This window comes from Talaromyces amestolkiae (assembly GCF_001896365.1).
Source record: "Talaromyces amestolkiae strain CIB chromosome Unknown scaffold23.1, whole genome shotgun sequence".
NCBI classification, from domain to species: Eukaryota; Fungi; Ascomycota; class Eurotiomycetes; order Eurotiales; family Trichocomaceae; genus Talaromyces; species Talaromyces amestolkiae.
This window is the reverse complement of record NW_024468059.1, coordinates 209,900-236,852: the sequence shown is the minus strand read 5'-3', so window position 1 is coordinate 236,852 and position 26,953 is coordinate 209,900. Positions and strand designations below refer to the sequence as shown.

Here is a 26,953-nt window from a genome sequence, read left to right as displayed (position 1 = left end):
CTACATGGCCAGGATCTATTTGCTAGACCTTTGCTTTTTCTTTAACGTGGATTGATGAACTTGGTCATGGATACTAGCAAGTCTCGGTTCGATGGATAGATTGAGTTAGTTGCAAAGATATTGATTGCATGGTCATATAATAAGGCCACAGAATGAGCAGGGCTAGATAGTCCTGCCCTATTTGACTGAGTCGTAGTCCAAAACATCAAGCCCTCAGGATCATTACTAGGAATTGAGAGTTATCTCAGATATGACTTTGTATCAGTCCTCCACGACACCATACCTGCAACCTCGATCTTGAGTATGAACCGAGGTCAAATATCGCTATGACCTTGGCTCTACGTCTCTCGACTGCCGTCGACCATGTGGATGAAATTGCGATCGCAACTCTCTATCTCTTGGTCATGATGATCCTGGCTGTATGGATACGACTAATATTTCGCTACTACATACTTCGCTCATTGCAATGGGATGATGCCATGGTTTCTGTTGCTTTGGTAAGTTTATTATATGGTTTTGCATATCTGAGACACTTTCTGGAACTCGTGCTTACTCAACGACTGTTTGAAAAGGCTCTGGCTATCGCACAATCTGCAATTATTTTCTCCGGGACTCAAAACGGTTTTGGAAAGCTTCAGTCTGAGATGTCTGCAGCCAATTTTATTACAGTGGAAAAGGTAGCCACTCCCTTTCCTCTCTCTACAAGGTCTACTAACATTGGAGGCCGCCAGGATCTGTACTCTTCCGATCTCTTATACATTCTCAGTTTAAGTCTTGCAAAGATTTCCGTGATTCAATTTTTGAATAAGCTCTGCGTTGCCGAAATTCACAAAATCATCTGTCGTTGGTCATCCCTTCTAGTCGCCGTATGGACTATTCCAGTGGTCTTCACTCTCGCCTTCAAATGTGGCGCGTCCAGCCCCTGGGACTTGGAAAATGGACATTGCATCAAGATCGTGAGCTCGGATTTCCATCTAATCCAAATTGCAAAATCATATGTACTGACGAAACAACCTGTCAGTTCGATTTCTGGGCCGCTATATCCCCAATCGACATCATCACAGAACTAGTCATCTGCCTGCTTCCAATATACATCGTGAAGCCAGTGCAAATGAGAATCGGCAAAAAGCTCACAGTCGTAACCGCCTTCATCTTCCGCATCCTGTAAGTCCCAAAATCCGTCGCGCAAACTTCAGAGTCTAATGCCCTAATCTTAGCGTCATAATTACCACCATCGCACGTCTTATCTTCATGAGCAGAGCCGACTCACTCGCAGACATGAACACCGCCGCTTTTGCAACCAGCATCACAACCCAACTCACTCTCTGCCTTAGCGTCATGACTGCGTGCATTCCTTGTCTGAAACCGTTCCTTGATGCCTTTGACAGTGGCATGCTCAATGTGTCGCTACACGAGCGCGTTGATGGAAGCTATAGCAATTCATACTCACACTCAAACGCGTATGCTCTTGTTAGCATGACTCGAGGCACAAAAGAATCTAGAACACGCTCCCAATACTTGGAAGATGAAGTCGAGGGGCTGGGTACTTCGGCTAGCGCTTTCGCTGTTACGGCTCCTGTGAGACCGGCGATTGCGGTCGGCTCTGCAATGTGTATTCAGCGGACCGATCAGTGGAGCGTTAGGCGTGAGCATGTAGATCGCAAAGAAGCTGAATCGCTCGGGGATGAGACGGAGGCATCTGAGGATCGAGGGAGTCGGAGGGGAAATCCATCTTTGTGATAATGATGCCTTGTGTGCATATTGAAGTCATGATTGTTGGATCACATTAGATTTTTGGGAATACACACTAGATTCTTTTTCTTCTGTTGATGATACATTCTTTTCTTTCTTGAACGCTGTTACTTCCGTTGCATCTGGGATGTATTTGCAATTGTCATCTTGAAGAAAAAGTTTTGCTGAACTTTCAATAGATTGCAGGATGAATATGAAGGTGTACTAATTGTCTTCAGTGAGCCAGTCTAGTCAGCATGGCTCAGGTAGGTAGCCATCAGACTTTCAGCAGTGAGGTACTAAATGTAGGCTTGGTGGACTTTCAGTCCATTGATCGAAGTAGATGAATGATCTCTTTTTGGTCACAGAAGAGCTTCTGTCGCTCGACTAAGCCGTCAGACAGCATTTGCTCAAACATCCAGAATGTTAGGCCAGGCGATGAAATCGCTTGTCCCTTGATTATTACCCTCGTTGCAACGCTTGGGTGGTGAAGATGGTAGCAAATTACTGCCAAAAGTGTATCAAAATAAAACGAGGCCTTATTAGATAGATTTTTGCTCGGCAAGTATAGGCATACTGTGGTCGAATTCTCGTGTCTCAGTGTCCGGCCCTCGGTAACAGGAACACTTTTGAAACTTGGACCCTAGAATCCATGGATGGTAGAAAAGATTCTTTGAGGTGACTTGCACAGTCCGTATGGAGGTTCCACGGATGTAGAAAAGTTTATACCTACGTAGAAGCCTGATGTGTGATACGGCAAGGCATGCCTCCCGAATCATTTGCAAACAATTATAATTACACATCCCGAACCTTGGAAGCCACACTAGACCCCTCTGAAAAGCTCTACTAGGACCAAGGCCGGGCGACTGTCCCTTTCCTCTTTTCATTGTTCGTATGTTTTCAAGTTATCGGACGAATCATTGTACTATGGAGCTATCCGATGACCGATAACTGGGGAGCCATGTTCACTGAAACACTAAGCTGAGATCTCGTAACAGCTAGATTAGCGAGCAACTGTCGTTCCGGAGATGTTACTCCCCTACAGGAGAAGCCTCCCTTTCTAAAGCCGATTGGCGAGGTCCAGGAATGACCATCTTTCGTTTTGCGGAGCATGGTAGGTAGTAAGATCACAGAAGAATCGGCAGCGTTTGAGAGCAAAACAATTCTGTTACTTGTAGCAAGTGAGGAATGCGTCCCTGGAACATGACAAAGAACATCCCAGAGAGACCATCGTCAATGTAACATTTTGTCAGCGGTCCCATGTTGTTTGGTAATCGAAGTTTGCACTCCTATGCGTAGCGAGATGAAAGCTCATCTGGGCTAGAGCATAACGCACCATTCCCCCATTTGAAAGAACTACCCCATCCGGAAATTCTATAATTTGATTAGCGCAGCATCGCGTTGTTGATATCGGTGAATGGCTAGCCCTTCCACATAAGGTTCACACTAAGCGCAGCTTGTGAATCGTGACATGGTAGATGATACGGTTTCCTACGACAGATTCCTGCGTCAACTGAATAGTAATCCTCTATGGCTCTAATTTACTAAGTAAGTATGGCGCGGAAGTTTAGCTTCAAGCTTTTGAAGGGTGGTTACCGTTTTGGTATCTCAACAAGCGCAATTTCAGAGTTCAGGCCCAACATCTATCAGTCCCTATGTCGAGCCACTTCCAAGAAAAAATTTAGCCGATGGGAATATAACGAATTTTACGGGTAAGTGGACCACACCGGGAAGTGGGACATGTATTTTACCCATGAAATTAGTCAATGTAGATAGTATCAGTAAACACTGCTCAATCTTCCCAGCCCATGCCAACCCAGAAGTTTCCGCGATGTGTCGCTTACACTACCAGCAAACACTACCAGCAAGTGGAGCCGTTATCATCGTAGAAAGTAGCTAAACTTAGGCCAAAGCCCATATTACCTGATGACATTTCAAGAGAACCCTCTCTGTGTAGAAGATGTATTCGAAAAGCAGGGCACCAGGACAATATGAGCAACACACATCTCATAACTTTCGTTGGAACACCTCTTCCCAACATGCTGACGCGCGCAATGCAGCTTTCTTCCTATACTCACAGAAAAATCTTTCGTCTGAACCTAAGTGTTGCGATCTCTCGTACAGCCAAGATGAAAGTTATATCCTCTACAACGCTAGCCTCGAGGTACGCCGCCTAGTACGCTTCGAAGTGTGATTTGCCGGAATTAGGCCTCTAGCCATCACTTTATACAAGAAGCATGTGGATTCGACTAAAGGCCCCCAAATGTCCGAGTGGGAAAAGGCCTCGGCGAATGGAGAGAGGGGATTATGGACAAAATGATTTTTGACGTGCAATTACGAGAGATAGGGATAGGACAGAGCATGATTCTCAATATATATCTCCCTCGGATCACTATATGCCGAATAGTTTCACAGTTCTCTAAGAGTGTTTTGATACTTTCCCTCTTGACATATTACGTATATAGCATCTCAGCAGGATCCCTAGCAGATATGGTGGAATGACGGAGGCTGTGGGGCCTAAAGATAGGTATGAAGAAGCAGGATTCACGTATTTGACTTGGTGGAGTCTGCATAGCACCAGAATAATCGGGAGCTGCACCGGACGTTAAAGAGAATGACCAACCAACCAACCAATCCTCTATAAATCAAAAATCACATGAATGTAGAGCATCTCCGACTATCTCAAACTAGCCGGACAGCGAGCTTGCACTCTCCCCATTCGCAGGAGCCGATATACTGAAAAGTTGATTATCTGATTTTCGATCAGTCATCACTGCGATGGAACATCATTACGACCGGGAAATGTCAGGCAAAACATGCCGCTAGTACGCACGTAGCTACGTACAGAATCCACAGTGGGATCAAAACCGAGACAGATTATGAGCCAGGTTGTCATTGGAGGCTTCACCGAGTCAAAGGAAAAGTCGCAGAATATCAGAGAACAACCGCATGTTATGGATGATTCGATGGCCCATCAACACGCCCACGCACAATTCTGATGCCCGAGATCGTGGGGCCGGGTTTTCGATGTGCATATGTAATTTCCTAATCAGGAAATCTCCGCGCCATCCCCGGATAACAAGGATGGACATTATTCTCCCCGCGTTTCGGGAATCATCCACGGCATATTTTCTATCTTATACCGAGCAAGTATCTCCTCCCCAGAATTTTGCGGCGTAATTGCGTTATTGCTCGACTGCATAATGCGGAGAAATGCAATCTAATCGGAAAAACGCAATCTAATCGTAGTAAATCTAATGGCTTTTCGTTGGAATAAATACCGAGTAAACGAGAATTTAACTTCAGCCATCGTACGTGACCACTTACATTCAAGCTTTGCGGGAAAGTATTTGACTTTCATAACGTAGAAAATGTTGGTGGCTTTGGCGGCATTTCCGTGCCGATCATTTGCTTATTTCTGCTTTGTTTTCAAGATTTTTTCTGTCCTGTTGGTGAAGGAGGGGGAAATGTGGAGAGGATATGGTACACACGTAGTCAGTCTATGCTCGATGTCTGATGTGTGAGCGACATCGGACGTATTCTGGTAGGTTATATAAAGTAGGCAATTCCTAGAATAAATCAACGGTCGAAGAAGACCACTGCAAAAGGTGACGATGGTTCGGTCAACTATTCTCGCGACTGTCGCCCTCGGCGCACAGTTAGTTCATGGCCAGTACATCGATGAACAGGTCTATCCTTCTCGTACGTAGCATCCCTCACTTAGCATCGCATTTATCCATTGACGTACGAATACAGCCAACGCAACCGGCGCCGGAGACTGGCACGCAGCCTTTCTCCGCGCCACCTCCGCCGTTGCACAACTCAACATCACTGAAAAAGCATTCCTAGTCACAGGCGTCACGGGCCCTTGCGTCGGCAACATTGCTGCAATCCCACGCATAGGCTTTAACGGCCTCTGTCTCCAGGATGGGCCTTTGGCTATTCGAGAAGTTAGCTATGCGAGTGTGTTCCCTGCGGGTGTCTCTGTGGCGGCGACTTGGGATAGGGGCTTGCTTTATCAGCGTGGTGTAGATATGGGAGCTGAGTTTAGAGGAAAGGGCGCGCATGTTGCACTTGGGTATGTCCCTTACCTGATGATAGGACGGTCATATGTTGATAGTCTGGTTAGGCCTGTTGCAGGACCTCTAGGGCGATCTGCCCTTGGCGGCAGAAACTGGGAGGGCTTCTCGCCCGATCCCTATTTGACCGGCATCTCCTTTGCCGAGACAATCAAAGGAATGCAATCCCAAAAAGTGCAGGGTAAGCCTCAACACCCTTCTTTCAAACCAGGATACTGATGAGAGGACTAGCATGCGGCAAACACTACATCGGGTACGAACAAGAAACCCAGCGCAACCCCTCGACCTACCCCAACGGCACAACCGAGCAAGAAGCCGTCTCCTCCAACATCGATGACCGCACACTCCACGAATTGTATCTATGGCCCTTTTATGAAGGCGTTAAGGCCGGCATGGCGTCGATTATGTGTAGCTACAACCGTATCAATGAGACATATGCATGCGAAAACAGCAAGACTCTCAACGGGCTACTCAAAGAGGAGCTCGGATTTCAGGGTTATGTCGTATCAGACTGGGGCGGTACACACTCGGGTCTTAACTCGGCGCTATCCGGATTGGATATGGATATGCCCGGCGCACTTGACTGGGTTGATAGTGCCGCCACCTCGTATTTTGGGAACAATCTGACCACGATGATCAACAATGGCAGTCTCTCGGAGTCGAGACTTGATGATATGGTGAAACGCATCCTGACGCCATACTACTATCTCAATCAGGATTCGAAGGATTATCCGACTATTGATCTCGATACAGCGCAGATATCTAATGGATTGTTTGGAAATGATTTGCCGTCTTTCTCCTACCCTTTCAATACGGGAAATTTGTCCGACATCAATCGAGATGTCAGAGGTAATCACCGCGACCTGATTCGGGAAATAGGCGGTGCGAGTGCAGTCCTTCTCAAGAATATAGACAATGCCCTCCCCTTGTCAAAAAAAATCAAACGCATCTCAGTCTTTGGCAATGACGCAGCTGATCTATCCGGAGGACCGTACGATCCATCAAACACAAACGGCGTGCTGGCTGTTGGCGGTGGTTCGGGAGCAGGTCGATTCACGAACCTCGTCGCACCGCTAGAGGCAATCAAGTACCGCAACCCTCACGCCTTGGTGCAATATATCACAGACAATACCCTTTTGACTCAAGGCGCCAGCAACTTCCTGGGTCAATCCTCAAGCACACTGGACACAGTCTACCCAGCTGCTGACGTCTGTCTTGTATTCCTCAAATCATACGCAACCGAAGGCTACGACCGCACCACTTTGATCGCAGACGACAACTCCACCGCTCTCGTCGAAGCCGTTACCAGCTACGGCGGCTGTCCCAACACCATTGTCATCCTCCACTCTGTCGGCGCAAACCTCTTACCCTGGGCAGACAACGCCAACGTCACGGGTATCATCGCCGCGCATCTTCCCGGCGAGCAAGCAGGCAACTCTATCGTCGACGTGCTATTTGGCGATGTTAATCCATCTGGAAAACTCCCGTACACAATCGCGTACAACGCAAGCGACTACAACGCGCCGATTGTAAATTTCACGGACGTCGACAACAGTGATACGAATCTTTGGCAGGCGAATTTTACCGAGGGCCTGATGATTGATTATCGTCATTTCGATTATCAGAATATCACGCCGCGGTATGAGTTTGGTTATGGGTTGTCGTACACCAACTTCTCGATATCGAATCTACTCGTTTCGACGAATGCGAGCCGTGTGTCAGCGACTCCCCGCGCTCTTAATGGAACTGTTGCGCCGCCGGGAGGAAACTCAGATCTATACACCGTGCTTTCCAGTGTGCAAGTCACTGTGCAGAATACAGGCAAACTCGCAGGTCGTGCCGTGCCGCAGGTTTATCTGTCATTCCCTTCATCTCAGACCAATATCTCTGATGACGGACTGCCGACCCCGGTCAAGGTACTTCGCGGGTTTGATAGAACCAACGTCCTGTACTCAGGACAGTCGGTTACGCTGACCTTTAATCTGAGGCGCATAGATGTTTCGTCGTGGGATGTGGTGAAGCAGGAATGGGTGATTCCGTCGGGAACATTTGGTGTGTTGGCTGGGTGGAGTAGTCGCGATTTGCCTCTGAGTGGGAGTTTGAAGTTGCTGTAACCATAGCTCGTTGATGAGTTCCAGACAGACATCAGTAATGTTGGCAGACTCCGACATCTAGTATTAGTATGTTTGAATTCGAATCGAAGATCTAGGCATATTGCGTGGAACCATTGGTGACTGTTTGATTGTAAACCGCTACTTACTTGCTCTCAAGGACCACTAGAATTTAGACATACTTAAAATAGTACATACAATTTGTATGCATGCAAAAGAACCGATGCAATTTGAAATGCTCTCGAAACTGGGATATCATCGCGTTAAGACTCAAACAAGCACAAAAATAAACGGGGCAAAAAAGCAGAAAGAGAAGAAATAGTCAACTCGAATATTTGCAAAAAATCATTTAACACGAAGGAAATAGCCACCGTTGAGAGTAAGAAAAATCATAAGAAGAGAGAACTACTTGGCCCAACCGTGTAGCAACTCTCCAATCATCTCGTCGTCCTCTTTCTTCTTCTTGCGCTCCCGTTCCTGTCGCTCGATGGTCTTTTGTTTTTCTTCCATCAGCTTGGCATTGAAGCGTGGATCGATTTTGTTGAGCCATTTGTGCTTGTGTGGTGGCACTGGCATGGGCACTGCGCTACAGGGCGTTCTTGGCAACTCTGCTGGGACAGAGGCCGACAATGTTTTCGAGGTTGACCGATTGTGATTGTTCCCGTTAAGGCTCTTGTATTCCGCCTTGTGTTTCTTGATATCAATCGGACCTGGCGCGGACATCTTTCTCATCTGTGGTGGTATGGGGTACGGCGCTTCGTCGCAGTCGCGGATTTCGTCGAAAATCGGTTCCTTGTCGCTTTCAGGAATTGGAGGTGGCTCGGTGAAAGAACGCGATTTGCTGAAGGAGAATGACGACGAGCGAACAAATGAGAAGGCTCTGTGGGTTGATGGCGCCGAGGACGGACTCAGCGCAGAGATGTCGTTGGAATGGCTGCATTGTCTGGTCAGACCTGACGGCGCGTCAGACAGGCCGGGCATTTTGTGTTAATTCTGATGATGAAGGGTAGGATTCTCAACTGTGGTCGCGTCAGATTGTGTACAAGTGTTGTGTAGAGTGCTGTTCAAAGAGGAGGCCGTGTAGATCTCCTAGGTGCGTGCACTGACAGTCACATCATCTTCCATGTCACACTCATGCTGACCACCGAAATCGTGAAATCTTCAATCCTCAAAGTGAGTAAGAAATATTAGATAGTCATATTCCTCAGAGAGAGAAAGAAAGGCAACAACACAGTGTCAAAGGCAACAATGACAGCTAACAGCAGCACAGAGTAGAGGGGGAATGACGAACGGACGTTGAGGCTTTTTACTTTTTGCGACGGTTTCATTCACCGATTCCAAAGAGGCAGGTGGAGACCCGCCCCTCGTGCCAGCCGTTCTGACGCCTGATTGGCTGCAGGACGGTGACGTCACTAGAGTCTGATACACTAGTTCGCTTTGGGCCCTTTAATGCCTGGGGGTGCCTCAGGTACCCCGGATTTCTCCGCCTGACAGTGCAGAGAAAAGGAAATATATTGACAGGCGGAGAGGCGGAGAGAACAAACAAACAGGAAAAATCTGTGCGGTCAGCAGTATCCAGTGTCCAGTGCCCTGAAAGGATTGCCTGCATGTGCGTAGCAAAAGGCTTAAATCATCAAGCGCGCCTTGCGCCCTGCAAGTACTTGAGTTCTCTGCGTAGGTACCATGGGTGTATTCAGGCTAAGTACATACTATTAGTTCGTACGTAGTAAGTATGCCTGCAAACTGGTATGCGGCGAATATTCTGGATTGCTGTGCTTGGCATGCATCGTATACTGGGCAGATGCCTGAGGACAACATCGAACTGTGCCAGCACACGTCAGGCCAACGGCCAAACAACTCCCGAACTAGAGCGGAAACAACCCTAATTAACCCCTTCCAATCATTGCTTGACTGCTTGGAGGCATCTTGCAAGGTCCAATCGCATGAGAAAACTCCGAGAAATGACTCTGTAGATTAGGTAATCGATGTCATATGTTTTGAGCGGCGGCCTGTGCTGTATTTATTTATCTCAGGTATAGCAACGATCCTAAGGATTATATCCATCACAAGACACAGTTACTATTAATACTCCAGCACCCTACACGTTACATGACCTACTACGTAGTAGACTCGGTGAAGTCTGTGTAGTGCCCACCAAGTCCGACTGGACGCCGAGCAGAGCCAAGCCGCCAAATATGCCGTAAAGATGAGCCGACTCGATCTAGCCAAGAATGCGATTACAAGGACGCGCAGAGAACTAAATTAAGCTCATTATAAGGAGTGGGCACGGAACTATTCCTCCATGAGAATTAGTGGTTGGTGACAACTGAAGCACAAATAGGTGTTGTGCTCTAGCGTATGTTCGTCCAATGTTGCATTGCGGTCCAGCTTTTCAATTACCTACCGACCTAGATATGCATCACAATTAATCATGATATGGCGGTGTCCATCACGCCATTGTACTCCGACTCTTTAATTTCCCATCGATGTAAACATAGATACAAATATGGAAAAAGGTCATTTAAAGTTCCCAGGCTCAAAAACTGCAGCAATTACAACCAGGCCCGGATGGTACGAAACTCCGGCAGCCGTCTGCAAGGACATATCACCGAGCTGTCATAAATGAGAGAGCAATTGACCAACGAACGATCGTATACCAAGTGATCGACAGCGAAAAGCGGGTTCGATCCGAAGGAATTCCGCACCGAGCAGAAATTAGGCTTCAATTGAGTTAATAAACAGCCCATCTCGAATTATGAATCGCTTTTCTCAGTCGCTCAATTTATTTGAGTCGGCCTATCGCAGCAAGGAAATTAATAAGCTGTACAACGACTAGACCCGCGTAGACCAGCATTCTGACTGATCATTCAATCAATCAGGATGATTACGGAAACATCTTGACGAAAGAGGAAAAAGGCGCTGATCCTTGAATGCGAACCCGGTCGATTGTCCAATTCAGCCGTAGTCGGCAAGATGAGATTTTAGCATGATGATTCATCGAAACATTTGAGGTAAGTGCGTCTCTCGGCATGGCGGTCGTTCTTTCCTTCGCGATGATGCGGGCAGCAACTCCGTGTGGTCTTTGCGGAATCACGGAGCGACAAGAAGTATTTCTGTCTTCTCTTCCCCTCACTTGCATCTGTTCGTTTCTGCACTTTTCTTTTTTCTCGCATTGTACAGCGCATGCATCATTGCCGCATGTTCAGACTGCATTTATCTCTGCTTCATCTCTCACTTGATTGACCTCTCTCTCATCAATCCTCTGCTCTCAGAATCTGACAACCCAGCAAGATGCGAGGCCTATACTCCCTCGGCGCCTTAGCCGGCCTCATTACCACAGCTTCGGCTGCATGCCCGATGCTGACTGGCGAAATCCCAGTAGGCAGCGTTGCGAACCCCCATCACCACGGAAAGCGTGACAATTCCAATGCTTCCTCCGAAACCGAAGCCTTTCTATCCGAGTTCTACCTCAACGACAACAATTCCTACCTCACTAGCGATGTAGGCGGCCCGATTGGGGATCAAAACAGTTTGAAGGCCGGCATTCGTGGATCGACACTCTTGGAAGATTTCATCTTCCGTCAGAAGATCCAACATTTTGATCATGAACGTGTAAGTTCTATCGTTATATCTCCTGCTTCAAGGATGGTTCTGACATTTCCAGGTCCCGGAACGTGCTGTGCATGCGCGAGGTGCAGGTGCTCATGGTGTATTCACCTCATATGCCGACTGGTCCAACATCACTGCTGCTTCATTTTTGGGAGCTGCTGGAAAGGAAACGCCCACATTTGTTCGCTTCTCGACTGTTGCAGGCAGCCGAGGAAGTGCCGATACCGCTCGTGACGTTCACGGCTTCGCTACTCGCTTCTACACCGACGAAGGCAATTATGGTCAGTCTTTCACTTCAACTCGTCTAACGATATGTTACTGATTTTAGCAGACATTGTTGGAAACAATATCCCCGTCTTCTTCATCCAAGATGCTATCTTGTTTCCAGACCTCATTCATTCCGTCAAGCCACAGCCAGCCAACGAAATCCCACAAGCTGCTACTGCACATGACACTGCCTATGACTTCTTCGGTCAACAGCCGAGTACTTTGCACACCCTCTTCTGGGCAATGGCCGGCCATGGGATTCCACGATCTTTCCGTCACATTGACGGATTCGGTGTCCACACCTACCGGTTCGTGACCAATGATGGCTCTTCGAAGCTGGTCAAGTTTCACTGGACGTCACTGCAAGGTCGTGCTAGTCTCGTATGGGAGGAAGCTCAGGCAGTCTCCGGCAAGAACGCCGACTACATGAGACAGGATTTGTATAATAGCATTGAGGCTGGCCGTTATCCTGAGTGGGAGGTATGTCGATGTCCATTCGATAGGAGGTAATTCGCTAACATGAACAGCTCGGTGTGCAAATTATCGATGAATCGGATGTTCTAAGCTACGGATTCGACTTGTTGGATCCGACCAAAATTCTCCCTGTCGAAGATGTCCCTATCACTCCACTCGGAAAATTGCAACTTAATCGTAATCCGTTGAATTATTTTGCTGAGACCGAGCAAGTCATGGTAGGTCGGCTTCTTCTTTGCACATAACCTCTAACTGACAGCGATAGTTCCAACCGGGTCACATTGTCCGTGGTATTGACTTCACCGAGGACCCTCTTCTCCAAGGCCGTATATTTTCCTACCTCGACACTCAGTTGAATCGTAACGGTGGTCCCAACTTTGAACAAATCCCAATCAACCGTCCTCGTGTTCCTATCCACAACAACAACCGCGATGGAGCTGGCCAAATATTTATTCCCTTGAACACAGCAGCATACTCACCAAACACTTTGAATAATGGCTCTCCTAAGCAGGCCAACGAGACTGTCGGAAATGGCTTCTTTACTACCCCCGGGCGCTCAACGGACGGACACCTTGTTCGTGCCACTAGTCCAACATTCGCCGATGTATGGTCTCAGCCTGGATTGTTCTACAACTCCCTGACAGCCGCTGAGCAACAATTTCTCATCAATGCTTTGCGTTTCGAGTTATCCTTGGTGGGAAATGAGGATGTTAAAAGCACTTTCATTAGTCAAATCAACCGCGTGAACAACACGCTAGCAACACTTGTGGCTTCTGCAGTTGGTATCCCTGCACCCAAACCGGACTCTAAGTACTACCACAGCAACAAGACGTCTAACGTTGGAACATTCGGTACTCCATTGAAGAAGATTGACGGCCTCAAAGTCGGAGTTCTCGCTTCAGTGAACAATGAGAGTAGTATCGCCGAGGGGCAAGCTTTAGCACGAAGTCTAGCGGGCTCTAACGTGGACGTCGTCATTGTCGCCGAGCATCTTACTTCCAACGTGTCAGCTACGTACTCTGGGTCAGACGCAACGAATTTTGATGCCGTCATTGTCGGTTCCGGTGCTGAAGGTCTCTTTGGACCTCAGACCTTTACAGCAGGATCCATCACTACACTCTATCCCGCAGGCCGTCCTAGTCAGATTTTGGTTGATGCTTTCCGCTTTGGCAAGCCAGTTGGAGCAGTGGGCGGTGCCAGTGCAGCTCTATCAGCGGTAGATATCAGCACTGATCGGACTGGTGTGGTTACTGGAGGTTCCGTCAGTGACGACTTTGTCAAGCAACTGACGGAGGACCTTGCCACATTTAAGTTCTTGGACCGGTTTGCCGTCGATAAATAAACAAAGGTTCATTCTTTGACGATACAAGACTGGCTCTTAGATTGTGTCAATATCTCTAGTGACGACTATAGTCGATTATGCTGTATCGTTAGTTGGTCCAAAATTGATATCCGCAGTCGGAATTGAGCAGTTCAGGAATTAACCGATGTCAACGTACTCAGACCTTCATTGTAGCAGATCTAGACAAGACCCCCATACTAATGGTTAGTGGCCCGCGGTAGCCACCTTCATGTGGGGTGATTAGGTGAGCTTAATTACTATGAGGACACTACAAGGCTGGTTTTGGTATGCCTTCTTCAAGATTTGTTACATACTGATCAATTTTAATCAGTGCATCGGAAAAGTGCCTCAAACCAAGTCACACGTCAAATCACTAACTATCTGGAGCAGTGTATCTTTGAGGAGAGAATATATAGGGGTTTCTCCAACGTCGCGGAGAAATATAAAATAGCCATTGGGGGCACGGAGACTGACGTCGAGAACATAATAAATCCTGCGAATAATGAAAGCAATTCAGATTCAACAATTCGACGAACCCTGACACGTCTCTGAAGTACCAGTCCCAAGACCACAATCACATCAGATCTTGGTCCGCATCAAAGTCGCTGGGTTCTGCCACACGGATTTGCAATGGTGTATGCAGAGACGCCCGCTTTGCAATGAAACTCCCAGATGGCATGAACATCTCGACTGCTGCTCCCCTGATGTGCGCCGGCATCCCCATCTACGGTGGGATTCTTCGGGCCAAAGTACCTAAAGGCGGCTCTATTAGCATTGTCGTAATGGCGGGCTAGGTCATATCGTCACTCAGGTCGTGAAATGCATGGTACGATCCTTTTCAATTTTTTGGCCTCAGAAGATAGAGCTGACGAGTTACATAGGGCTACAAAGTCGTCGCAATCGACGTAAATAAATCACTCCGCCCTCGACGCCGTAGCATCCTACAATCACGCGCCCGACATTCTCGTACTATCCACCGACCCCGCCGGAAAATCACTCACAAAACGACGCCATCGCAATCGATTATCCAGGTCTCGACACCACGGTTCTCGCAACGTATTAGCCCTCCGCAATCAAGCTCGCAACAGACCTGACCCTCAAACACAGCACGATGGAGCTGCTGGGTCAGCCGAAGCATGGAATCACCATGCCGTTTCAGACGTTTTTGTTCAAGGATATTACGCTTGTAGGTTTGCTGATTACGTAGGCTCGCTGATTGCGAACCCCGCTAAGGTAGAGGAGTTTATTTAATTTCTTTCGTGGGAATAAGTTGCATGTTGCCGTCACGGAGTGGAAGATGGAGCAGGTGGAGAAGATGTGGTAGAAATATCTAGCGGGCAAGTCGATAGGGAAGATTCTTATTATTATTGATTAGGTAGTAGTCGATATTCTCCATATTTAGTGGAAGTTAATTGTGATTGTTTGTCTGAAACGGAAGTGGCCAGCCGTTGCCTATTATTACCTTAAACCACTAGACCATTCTACCATCAGCGCTCTGTCTTTTTAATTTTCTTGGGTTTTTTTCTCGGCTTCAACTTTAATCAAGTCACTAACTTGATACGGAATGCTTGACTGCAGATCCAAATTGCTCCAGATTGTCTCGCTATCTGCGAATATCTATTAGTGTCCCTCCTCTCTACGACCGAATCTCTAATCACTCAAGAGTAACATGTCGTGACGTTAAATTCTCGGACAAAAGGCTCAATACTAATATAAAGGCCAGAAAAAGAGCGCGGAGATCAAACGAGGGGAGAAGAAAAGGTACATAGTAAACAAGCGGGAAAGAGGAGATTGTATCACGCCATCGATACCCTGGATGTGCGATTGATGATGCTATCCTCTCTTTAAATTACACCAATACCGCCCTCTAAAAACCTTTCAGCCAGACACAACAGATCATCTTATCTTTGTCGCATTGTATTAAGATTTCGCGATCGTCTTAGGATGTCGACTAAAAAGTACCGAAAGAGGCATGTGTAGCCCTATAATTGCCGATATCAACATCAACCACCACCGTACTACGAAAGCAAAAGCACGCCATGCACAATTGTTGATCCACTAAGCTGACTGTACAAGAATTTTCAGACACCGAATTACGATTGCGCTTTGTATAGGATCAGCATGGATATATAACCAAGTGGTTCTGCACTGTCGAGAGAAAATTTGAGAGTCAGCATCTTGGGTTCATTTTAGCTTCCCTTTCAAGAAAGGTAATAGAGAGTTGGTACAATGGCAGACAAAGAAGACCTCTCCGGGTCAACGCCCACCGATAAGGAAACAACGCTCGCAACAACATCCCATCCTGTCGATGAAGAAATCACTGCTCGCTCTAAGCAAAACCAAACCCACAAAGGTAAGCGAATCTCCAACCTTCTTCACATCGAAGCCAGCACTAACGGACAAAAAGTAAAATGGTTCCATTCAACATTCTACAATGCCCTCATCCTCGGAATCTGCAACTTCCTCGCCCCAGGCATCTGGGGAGCCATGAACTCCCTAGGCGGCGGCGGCGACGAGAAACCCTACCTCGTCAACACGGCCAATGCGCTAACATTCTGCCTCATGGTTCTTTCTTGCTTCTTCGGGACGGTGATTGTAAAATACATCGGTATAAAATGGACATTCATCCTCGGAACAGTGGGCTACGCGCCCTTTGCAGCGGGTCTGTATACGCATAACAGGTACGGCACGGATTGGCTCGTTCTCTTCGGCGCGGCGCTGTGCGGTTTGTCGGCGGGAATATTCTGGATGGCGGAGGCAGCTATTGCACTCGCGTATCCCGAGCCGTATAATCAGGGCCGATTTCTAGGCTTTTGGCTCAGTTTCCGGGTGTCCGGCCAGATTCTCGGAGGAGCCGTGAACTTGGGTATCAATGCCAAAGATAACCACGCTGGCAAAGTTTCGTATACCGTGTTTGAGCTGTTCATTGCCCTACAAGCTCTCGCGCCGTTTGTGGGATTACTCCTCTCGCCGCCGAAAAAGGTCCAACGAACGGATGGCCTACCCGTTCGTCTGAGAATATTTGAGCAGAGTTGGACCGCGGAGTTGAAAGAAGTCGTCAAGCTATTCTTCAGTCGTGATTTCTTGCTTATTGTGCCTCTGATCTGTCAGGCGGTGTACAGCGAGGCTGTCATGTTCACGTACCAGGGTCTCTGGTTCTCAGTCCGAGCTCGCGCGTTAGGATCGTTCTTGTCTGGTATTGTCGCCCTTATCAGCGGGAACTTACTCGGTGCGTATCTGGACACGAGAAGAGTCTCACTCAAGACTCGAGCCAGGACTTCCTTTATCGTTGTCCTAGGGTTACAGGGAGCATGGTGGATATGGGGCACTATACTGGTCACGCGATACAATCGTACTCAGCCAGTGTACGACTGGGTTGATCCTGGATTTGGTTCTGGGTTTGCCTTGTTCCTGTTTTGGGTCATTGGATTTCAGGTCAACTATCTCTACCTGTAAGTTAAAATTCTGTCCCGAAACCGGTATGCGATACTAACAACAGCAGATACTTTGTCATCGGTAACCTGGCCAAAAACGAGCAGGAAGTCATCCGCATCGCAGGTCTGCTTCGTGGTACAGAGTCTGCTGCCCAAGCTGTTAGCGTAAGTCTTCCCTTCATCTATTCACGAAAAAAAGATCGACTCTAACAAAGAAAATAGTACGGCCTCTCTAGCGTCTCAATCATGGGCGCCGTCGGCGACATTTACCTAAACTTCGGCCTTTGGGCTGTAGCCCTTTTCCCTGCTTGGTTGGTCATCAAGGAGATTGGAGTGACCAAGGGAGATCTGAAGATTGAGCGTGAGGAGGCATTGAGGGAATCTGATTCAAACTGACCTGGTGCATTACTGCAAGATGACGCCAGACGCGTTGATAATGATAATGTGATGAACGAAGTTTGGTTGCTTAAGTTGGATACAAGGGTTACACCTCATGGTATAACCAGCCTGGCTACATGTGGATAGACAATAGAAGAGTTCTAATTCATTGACTGTGAGTTTGGGTCAAACACTGTTGTATAAGTCCATACTGGCTTGCATTGATGGTATCTCCGATAAAGTTGTCCGGTTTTAACCATGGACTTATAACTTATACAAAGTAATTTGATACACCTGATAAGTCTTCATCTCGTATAATCGAATAGTCTTTCATTTCAATTGAAGGAACCTAGTGCTTAGACTCATCTTCAAAGTCATCAAGCGGAGGCATCTTCCTGGGCAAATTCTTTGCAAGTTTCGGAGCATCAAAAATGTTGCGCGACTCCATGAAAATCTCATCCATCTCTTCCAGGGATCGCGCATTAGTCTCGGGAAAGAAGAAATAAACAGTCACGACGATGGAAAAGTTGATAACTGCCCAAATGATATAGTATTTATAACCGATTGTCTGAAAGCCGGTCGGAGTGACTTCGACAACAACGAAGTTGAATAACCAAGTCATGCAGTTGGAGATGCCGCTAATCTTCGCACGTAGATGTGGAGGTGCCACCTCTGTCGAGTAGAGGAACGGCAGGCCAAGGAAGCCGAATGGATAAAACAAGTTGAAGGCGTAAAGAGCAACGACCGCAACAATAAGGGCTGCTTGATTGCCACTTGTCGAGCTCGTACCGGCAAGCACAGCCATTGCAATGCACATGCCAGTCGCACTAGTAAGCATAAGCGGGCGACGACCCCAACGGTCAATTGTAAAGATAGCAGAGAGAGCGCCGATAATCTGGATTGTGACCATCCCACCGCTGAGAATGCGGGAGTCTGTACCTCCCATGTGCAGACGCTGATCAAAAATGACGGTCGCATAGAAAGTAAGAGAGTTGATACCACAAAGCTGACCGAATGACTGGCCAGTCATTCCAAGCGCGAGTCGGTGCGCATTGCGCTTCTCTCCCATTTTGAAAATGTCCAACCGGCTGGCGTTCTGCACTAGTTCGAGCGATCTCTGTACGTCGGCAATTTCAGCACGCACCGTTTCGTCTTCTAGGTCAACATCACGGAGAATAGTCAAAATTTCTCGTGCTTCGTCGACACGACCTTTACCCAGCAACCAGCGAGGGGATTCTGGTAGTTTAAAGATGAAGATCATGACGAAAATTGCGAGCGAAGTTTGCAAGATTAATGGCACGCGCCATGCGACCGAACTCGTGTCGATGAAAGAGAATCCCAGATCGACCCACAGAGAAACAGCTATACCAACAGACACGAACAGACCCTCGGTAACGACGTGTGAACCACGATGCGATGAACCGGAGATCTCGGACTGCCATACAGGCACCGTGGCAGTGGTGGCGCCAGTTCCAAGCCCTTGAACCAATCTGGCCACGATAAATTGGCCAAGAGAATATGAGGATGACATGAGAAGGGACCCGATGATAACCAAAGCTGAAGCGATAAAAATGACTTTTCGTCGCCCTAGCAAGTCTCCCACGAAGATGGTGGACAATGCTCCCAGCATGCCTCCGACGGTGTATAATGCGACAACGGTACCTATGAAACAATCTCGGATTAGTACGGGCCTCAGGAGGCTATGTTTGACGTGCATACCTTGAATGTTAGAGTTGAATTTGCTCGAGTTATTGACAGTGTCCATCTTTGGAAACTGCTCAATAAACGACGGCATTGTAAGCAATCCTCCGGCGACAGCCAGGTTGTACCCAAAACACATGTAGGCCGGTAGCACAACCAACAGAATGGTGGCTATATTCAGCCGATGGCCGCGAAAGCCCATAAATCGTGCCATCGTTGCTTTCCACCGAGAGACGAGTATCGTGTAATCCGGTCGAGAGTTGCGAGAGAGAAAAAAATAAGAGAGGAAAGAGGGGAAGGGGACTTGTGCCCGTATCTAACGACTCGGTCGGTGTGTTGGTAGGACTTCTCCCCGGCTAGCCTCGCTTTTTTCTCTTAATCTGCGCCGCMCCCCGCCATAAGTTTACTGTACACATGAATAATACCAACCGCGAAGCGGAGAAGAGGAGGCAAGAAGCCAGTGAGAAGTCGGGTGAGGTGGAGCAGCGAGGGCGCCGGGGAGCCAAGGGAGAGACAGCGTGTCCGAAGAAGAAGAGGCAGTGACTACCGAGTTGAGGTTCGGTATGACGAGGAGTCCCAGATCGGCCCGGGAGGTGGATACCTGATTCGGCAGGCACGCGTTCGTCTCTGCCGGAGAAATTCTCAACAATTTCATTTTGCGCTTTAGTTCGCGGTGCACCTTGAGAGGAGCCTCGCATCTTGGAGTCACGAAGTTGGTTGTCCCATCATTTTATTGTTTTCATACTTGTGGTTGGGCAGAATTTGCAGATTTGAGTCCCTGGACGCCTTCAAACCTTAGTGTTCAGGCTTAAAATGCTTGTTTCCCCTGTAGCCAATTAAAATTCAGTAGATCGACTTACATAAGCAATGTTTGTGTGGCTTATGATTGGCTGTTCTGTGTAGGGCTAGGGCTAGGGCTACTTTGATATATTTTGATTCTTACAAAAATTAACGTCCTAATGCGCTTCAAACGGCGATGTCATTTCAAGTGAGTCATAAAGAAAAACCCACGAAGTAACCCCGATCATCAACTAGTGGTAACCAGCTAGGCAGAGTCATTAAGTATCAATCGGCTTCATCCCCTGCCTCAGGCCCTGCAAACTTCTTGTCAAAATTCTGCATTGCCTTCTTGTGCAAAACAGCCCCGACCCAGTAGTTCCCCTCGTTATCCCTGCCGTAGAGATTGAAAACGTCCTTGTAATGGAAGGCGCTCTTGCTCAAAACATCAGAATGGAAATAGCTGGGCCGACCGACCCCCTTCCTCTGTGGCGCATTTCCGGTTGTCGCCTCCTTTGGAGAACGAACTACTGCTGGACGAAAATCAATGGCTGCATAGAACCGGGTATCCGCCCACTCAACAAAATAAATATGATGACCATCTCGATCTCCGAGAGTAGGAAGCTTTTCATGCGCATTCGAAGTTCGCAGCAGTTTGGCAGTAGCGATGAGTTGCTGGACCGGTCTCTGGAGTTCATAGGCTCGACGGATTGCAATAGCGGTTTTCCCGAATGATTCTCCGGTAAGCGTTTTGATAGGATCCACAGCTACGTACGGCAACGTGGCGTTCTGAATATAAACTCCAGGCTTGGCTGCCAGCGTAGGATAGTGGCGGCGAAGGKCTAGGGAGCCATGAATGCAGACGTTTCGGTCCGACGATTCCATATGCGCACAAGCAATGCTAGCCAGATACTCTTTTATCACATCCATCTCGCTGACATCCTTGTTCATAATCATGTCATACGTCGTTCTTTCTTCGAGCATGCCAAGGGTCTCACGCGGGAGGCAAAGCAAGCGGGATTCCATATGCGGTGTCTGAACCGCGTGCTCAATACTGCGTGCCAAGGTACCGACCTTGGAAATGAATTTCCGCTCAGTAGGCTCCATCAGAGAACGCTCTGCCAGACGAGTTTTGCCAAAATATTCCAACACGTCGGTATCGAAACCTGCCAGGTGAGGAATGGCGTTGTAGCGTTTTCCACCCAACACATCAGACCATGCTTTGAAAATGTGTCCCCATCCAGAGATATCACTCATTGTATGAGGCCATGTTAGTGACATGAGTGTTCCGTCGTTGAATGTCACGATATGGAGGAATATCTGGGGCAAGTAGCGGCTAAGATAGTCTTGAAAGGATGTTGGACGACCATTAGGGCCTGTGAGTGACCGAAACTGTTCGACACCGGGCTGTGCAGATGGATGGGACGTTCCCTGGTGCATTTTCGATGCCACTGGATGATCACCCATAGACATATCGTGGTGGACTTTGCTGAACTTTACCACAGGCTCTCCGTTCTGAATCTCGCTCAAGCTGAAGACATGTACGACTGGACGGCTCTGTGGCTAGCAATAGTCGCGGGCACGCGTTAGCTTTCTAGAACACGTACATGGGAAGAAATACTTACACCGAGACGTAGTTGACCTCCAATCTTTCTCCAGTGGTCGTTTTTTATCAACTGGACCAGGGATTTGTGGAGCATATCTGCGTCAAGGACGTCGTCAAACTTTAGCGTCAAGCACATCACCATGCTTCTTAGCTGGTAGGTATTATCAAAGTAATGCAAGGGAATCCTTTTAGGACACATCTTGTTGAGGTGGTCGACTGCTGATAATCAGTGTGCTGTGTAATTTTTGAGGCCAAACTTGGACGGTCAGTCTCCAGAAATGTGGAAAAACGATCTACTTCTGTGCGTTTAAGTCGGAGACTTGATGGTGTCGGAAGTCCTCTCGAAATCGGACTCTTTCGATACCTACCACTTTCTGGTAGCTCGAAGAGGCAGACTGCCGTTTCTGGGTAGGTAGCGGTAGTGAATGAAGATTGTCCAAAGAGATGAGGATGACTGAAGAGAGAAATGCAAAAGAGACAAAAAAGGTCTGAACTGAGGAAAGTTCGTGGGCTCAGGACAGTAGGGCTGTTTTGGTGTCGCCATGGCGATTCAACACGCACAAGCTATTTTGATACCAGAGCTCTCAGTTCACAACAATAAATCAAGCGATCAATATCTGGCTCAACCTTATTGTATCCTGTATGATGAGAAATGCTGAAAATGCCAAAGATCACCAATACAAGGAGGAAAATGGTTGAGGTCATTCACATGTTGGAAAATAGTATTCACACAACATCACAATCCAAATATTCAGAATCTCATTCTTTTTTGAAAATCAAAGATTCCAGAATGTGCTATAATCCCGTGCCCTTCACCAAGCTGATATTGGGGTATATTCAGTCGACTGGTAATTTGGACCCATCAACACGTCGAGATCCGAATTGAAGGGAATCCCCGGTGCCTCAATGATACTCTTTCATCTGTTCCTACACAGATCATGCTCTTATAGTGCGAAGTATGCATGTACGAAAACAGTGATCCCACGGCTTTTTACACAACTTATAGGTCTCTGGTTGGGCAACAGTATCAGCTTTGGATGGAAATTCAGTGCAGTAGCTCCCCACCATTGTATTTTCAGTATCTAGCATCTCACGGAAAGAGACACAAGATTTGAATGGGAATTTCCTCCGGCAGCTTTATCACAGGCCTTATCATCTTGAAGGGAACTTGAAGCCAGCCTTCTATGCGGCCGTCTTTTGCACGCCTTGCCGAATCTTGAATATGTTGATTTTCAGTACATCATGGCTTATAAACACCTGTTTTGTCAGCGAAAGGCAAGTTTCTTTTGGACTTGATCAAATCTAGTTGAGCGTCAGTGGCTAACTGTAATGTGAACCAAAACCTGTCTAGAACTCTTTTCACAATACGACGCCCTCCGAAAATGGTATGAAATGTTAGTGCAACATTGAGATGGAGAGTGACCCTGAAACAAAACTTCTCTGGATATATGGACAAAAGTTGCTCGGTTTAATGCAAAGTGCAACCTTTGTACCGCATGGAGAAAAGAGATACCGGAAAGCAAAGCCAATTTGTTTTTAAGTGTCTTCACCAAGTCGTTTGTTCCTAGCTAGTCTCAACGAACATACAGGCTCTTTAACACAACATTGCTATTACAAACTTCGAATTCTTTTATACATTTACAATTTTTGAAACGTCTCTCCTGCATCCAGATTCTCGCAAAAGCCTCTTCTCATAGAGGCAACTGCTTCCAAAATCAAGAGCCAATGGCACGTAAAGTCACCACCACAGAGATACGACCCGACAGTGTAACCTTCCTAACCAATTAAGCATCGTCATTGTCTAGCATAGCAATGCCAGAGAGACGTCGAATCTTGTGCAGCTTGTCTTGAAGTTCGTCACGTTCGGCCTTTAACTCTTTGATCTGCGCTTCAAGATTTTCGTTGTATTCCTTCAACTCCCAGGACGTCTCTTCCTCGTTATTGGCACGCTCCTTCAGAGTCTTATTTTCAGCGGTGAGTCCGGCGTTGCGCGCACGAAGCACATGGACCTGATCGAGGTGACTTTGAATGGTATGAAGCGCCGTCTGGAGTTCATTTGGTTGATTTGAACTCGACAACTGCATCTCGCTAGAAGTGACTGTCTGCGTTTCCATGTCCTTTACCGGCTGTTTGGACGAGTTGGACTTCTTCTGACGCTTGCTTGGGGAGCCAGACTCCGACTTTTTCTTCGAGCTTTTGATGACGACTAGCGGTGGTGATGGTGGTTTGGGTGTGTCTAGGGGGCGTTTAGAGACAGCTTTTGGAGTAGTTATTTCAGACTTCTGAGCCGCCTTGTCGCTGACTTTGAGAGGAGAAGGGGTAGATGTCGCTTTTTTGGTTGACCCTTTCATAATAATCACAGAGTCGACCGATGATTCTGATGTAGAGTCCGTGTCCATGTCCATGCCCATGCCCATGTCAGGTGCAGGTGACAGTTGAGTTTTGCTTTTACACTCAGCACATTTCCAAACAGTTGGAAGTTCCTGAGCATCGACCCACGCACAGACGGGGTCACAGTACTTGCCGCAAGAGACGCACTCCAGGAGCTTATCACTAGCAGCCTTGCAGATATAGCAGGACTTGGATTTATTCGAAGAGTCGCGCTCTAGTAATCAAAGACATAGTGTCAGGGGCATCAAAAAAGTTTCAACAATCAACAGAGGTATAGGTCGCGCTTACCTGAGGTCAGCTTTTGCCCCATGGCGCCTTGGCTGCTCTTTTTCTGGGACATTTCTCAGGAACTTGTCAATATTCTCTGCTACGTCAACGATGTCTTTCAAGAAGCTCAAGGAAAGGTCGCTGGAAGCTGTCACTGGAAGTTGTCACTGGAGGGTAGTTGGAGGGGTAGATAATGAGTTGGGTGAGAGATGGACGAGGGAGAAAATCTTTTTGGTAAGTCACATGCCCCTCTAGGTAGCCAGTCTGTTTGTGAAGTGTTTGCTCTAATTGTTTTGACGATTTGTTTGCATTGGTGTTTCGTGATGGCAACTGTTTGAGAGCATTCGTCCTTTGTTGGGCCTAGATCTTGGCATATCCTTCACATTGTATCCAGCACATCAATCAGTGTAAGCCAACGTCGGCCTCTTGTATTGAGCTTCATTGCTGTACCCGAAATCGCTTCCAGTATGTAATGAAGAAGAGGTCGGATTGAATTTCAAGCTCGAGCTCCGGTTCTTGATGACATGTGCGAAGAATGAACTTCCTATCTCTCTCTGGCTTCTCACCCAAGAAGGTCATGAGGTCGTTGACACTGGTAGATGAAACTTACTCTGTAATGTTGATCCCGTTGTAGATCTCATGTATTCGCCTCAACTACCTATTAACAAGAACGCTACCACCCAAGCCAGGTATCTCATAATGCGCAGAAAAACAGACAACAACCCATGTGTTCATATCCCATTGAATTTCGGTTTTGTACAGGTATCAGCATATTACTATTTGCCAATAACGTAAGTATTCTTTAGACTACCTTGCATACGAATCATGCAGAGGGTCCTCGTCTCGATCCATATCATTGCTATGCGATGATCGTGTAATCTGTCAGGGGTACCATCAGCCCGGTCCAGCAGATAACCAAGGTATAACAGAAGGATCTAGCTCACTTCTAACGTTCTTGTAACATTGATCGCATTCAACTTTATCTTTTGTGCAGGGTGGTAGACACGATCACTGCCTGAGCGATAACTCGCTGGGGCCCTTTCATCAGTGCCGTTTGGATAGCTTGCATAGCGTCTGCTATGATGTTGACGACGGAAAAAGATTGCAAATGCAGGCAGCGTTCCAACGACGACAGCTATGTAGGTGTTAGACCCGACCCTCTGTTTAATCGGAACAAATGGGGCAAAGGGAATTCTCACCTATCGCAGTCTCGATCAACCCCCAAAGCATCAACCACGAACTCGACGGTGTGTTGTCACTTCTCGATTCCATTCCAACTGATACAGTACGCACAGTTGCCATAACCACGCATACAAGTCCGACACCAAACACGCCACCGAGTGCAACTTTTTCCATAAACGGGAGGCGAAGGAGCCAGATCAGTTTCCAAGGGAGAAGCATAATCATGAGATCGGTAATGACGTCGACGGCGAAGGAGAAGTACAGACTTGCTACTTGGGCGACGGAATCTCGGTGGGTGGAACATTCACCTGGACAACATATATGTTAGGTTCGTTTGCAGTCAGTACAGTGATCATTTCAATACGTACCAGGCGTAAACCACGCGTGCATACTGGAGCACGATGTAAAGTTTGAAATGACACATCCAATGAACATCTGTCTCTATCAGTCAGAAGAATGGATAAGCAAGACGATAGCTAAGGTACAGACCAAAATTGTAAAGGTCAGAACGGCCCACCACCATTTCATCTGATCCGGTAACCCCACGAAGAGCCTCCGATAGAGAAACAAAAGACTCAATTTGACCGACCAAAGCACTATMCAGAAGATGATCGTATTCGCAAAGAAGATCTCGACAACGAACAATGAATCTTTCAAGAGGTCGGGATACAGCTGCCCTGTCGATACCGCCGTGTCGACTCGGTACAAAGCAGGTGTCACGACGATATACAATATTGCCAGGACAAGAAACGAAACCCATGAAAATAAACAGATGCCATCTTCAATTTGAAACTCTCTCTTCTGCTGCGTCCATCGAACTGCGAATCGCGCAATTGTGAAGACCGTGGCGACGGCGATGGTAGAATAGCCGGTGGAAAGCACCTGGTCCTGAGATACCAACAATTTCGCTGCTGTTGCACTCATTGTGCGTTTTCCTTCTATTTATGAGGTTCGTCTACTTGTCCAATTCTTCGTTGCTTGTTGTGTTGCGATGCGTTGTGGTGATCCGCCTCCTCCACCACCGCCGTCACCACCGTACGCGACCTCAGCTATGCTGTTGTCCTCGTATATTTCAACCCCTTCGAGAAAAATTGTTGAATACTCAAACCTGGCTGGTTGAATGCTGTTGCGACCACAAATAACCCTCACACATAGCAAGGAAAGACAAAAAGGCGATCAAGGAATCCACCTAATTGACAGCGAAATAGACTTTGACTTAAAACTTTGTTGCTTTTAGTATTAAGCTTTCGTTGATTGACTCAATACAGAAAACAGTGTGGCAGTTCCACTATGGCGTTCGGGAGCCTCGGGCAGACCCTTAATAGATATGCTTTTTCTCTCCAGATGATCGTGAACCGCGAATTCGAGATACAAGATGCACAGTAAGACGGATGATCATCGACAGACCCGCCAGCAATCGGCATATTTAGCAGGGAACAGAGTCACAAAATCGAGAGAACACCTCGGGCAGAGGTACAACTTGCTGCAGGACTGCAGCGAAATTGCTCCACCCCTCCACCGAATCCCAGCCTGACGAAAAATGCGCCCAGAGTGAATTAGTGCTAGAAAGTGGCTTGTATACACGAGGCGCCTGTCCGTTTTTG

General features: G+C 47.4%; 9 protein-coding genes across 9 annotated transcripts; 4 read left to right on the top strand and 5 right to left on the bottom strand.

Annotated features, from left to right (window-relative positions):
- Positions 1–326: 326 nt before the first annotated feature.
- BHQ10_009238 (uncharacterized protein) lies at positions 327–1,740 on the top strand (the record flags this gene model as incomplete). Its single annotated transcript, XM_040882132.1, has 4 exons — positions 327–497; positions 573–956; positions 1,022–1,164; positions 1,218–1,740. The coding sequence occupies 4 exons, from the start codon at positions 327–329 to the stop codon at positions 1,738–1,740; spliced, it is 1,221 nt and encodes a 406-aa protein (XP_040737740.1).
- A 3,605-nt stretch (positions 1,741–5,345) lies between these two features.
- BHQ10_009237 (uncharacterized protein) lies at positions 5,346–7,924 on the top strand (the record flags this gene model as incomplete). Its single annotated transcript, XM_040882131.1, has 4 exons — positions 5,346–5,433; positions 5,488–5,809; positions 5,861–5,991; positions 6,042–7,924. 4 exons carry the CDS (start codon positions 5,346–5,348, stop codon positions 7,922–7,924), a joined length of 2,424 nt encoding a protein of 807 aa, XP_040737739.1.
- A 402-nt stretch (positions 7,925–8,326) lies between these two features.
- Positions 8,327–8,902, bottom strand: BHQ10_009236 (uncharacterized protein; the record flags this gene model as incomplete). The annotated part of the gene is made up of 1 exon (XM_040882130.1): positions 8,327–8,902. One exon carries the CDS (start codon positions 8,900–8,902, stop codon positions 8,327–8,329), a length of 576 nt encoding a protein of 191 aa, XP_040737738.1.
- Positions 8,903–11,212: 2,310 nt separating this feature from the next.
- BHQ10_009235 (uncharacterized protein) lies at positions 11,213–13,613 on the top strand (the record flags this gene model as incomplete). The annotated part of the gene is made up of 5 exons (XM_040882129.1): positions 11,213–11,533; positions 11,586–11,811; positions 11,862–12,277; positions 12,325–12,489; positions 12,537–13,613. 5 exons carry the CDS (start codon positions 11,213–11,215, stop codon positions 13,611–13,613), a joined length of 2,205 nt encoding a protein of 734 aa, XP_040737737.1.
- A 2,229-nt stretch (positions 13,614–15,842) lies between these two features.
- On the top strand, positions 15,843–17,443 carry BHQ10_009234 (uncharacterized protein; the record flags this gene model as incomplete). Its single annotated transcript, XM_040882128.1, has 4 exons — positions 15,843–15,966; positions 16,021–17,065; positions 17,116–17,212; positions 17,270–17,443. The coding sequence occupies 4 exons, from the start codon at positions 15,843–15,845 to the stop codon at positions 17,441–17,443; spliced, it is 1,440 nt and encodes a 479-aa protein (XP_040737736.1).
- A 331-nt stretch (positions 17,444–17,774) lies between these two features.
- Positions 17,775–19,824, bottom strand: BHQ10_009233 (uncharacterized protein; the record flags this gene model as incomplete). The annotated part of the gene is made up of 3 exons (XM_040882127.1): positions 17,775–19,087; positions 19,145–19,442; positions 19,552–19,824. The coding sequence occupies 3 exons, from the start codon at positions 19,822–19,824 to the stop codon at positions 17,775–17,777; spliced, it is 1,884 nt and encodes a 627-aa protein (XP_040737735.1).
- Positions 19,825–20,191: 367 nt separating this feature from the next.
- BHQ10_009232 (uncharacterized protein) lies at positions 20,192–21,708 on the bottom strand (the record flags this gene model as incomplete). The annotated part of the gene is made up of 2 exons (XM_040882126.1): positions 20,192–21,466; positions 21,529–21,708. 2 exons carry the CDS (start codon positions 21,706–21,708, stop codon positions 20,192–20,194), a joined length of 1,455 nt encoding a protein of 484 aa, XP_040737734.1.
- A 1,585-nt stretch (positions 21,709–23,293) lies between these two features.
- Positions 23,294–24,240, bottom strand: BHQ10_009231 (uncharacterized protein; the record flags this gene model as incomplete). Its single annotated transcript, XM_040882125.1, has 2 exons — positions 23,294–24,114; positions 24,189–24,240. 2 exons carry the CDS (start codon positions 24,238–24,240, stop codon positions 23,294–23,296), a joined length of 873 nt encoding a protein of 290 aa, XP_040737733.1.
- Positions 24,241–25,102: 862 nt separating this feature from the next.
- Positions 25,103–26,273, bottom strand: BHQ10_009230 (uncharacterized protein; the record flags this gene model as incomplete). The annotated part of the gene is made up of 4 exons (XM_040882124.1): positions 25,103–25,302; positions 25,367–25,657; positions 25,718–25,784; positions 25,839–26,273. 4 exons carry the CDS (start codon positions 26,271–26,273, stop codon positions 25,103–25,105), a joined length of 993 nt encoding a protein of 330 aa, XP_040737732.1.
- Between the last annotated feature and the right edge of the window lie 680 nt (positions 26,274–26,953).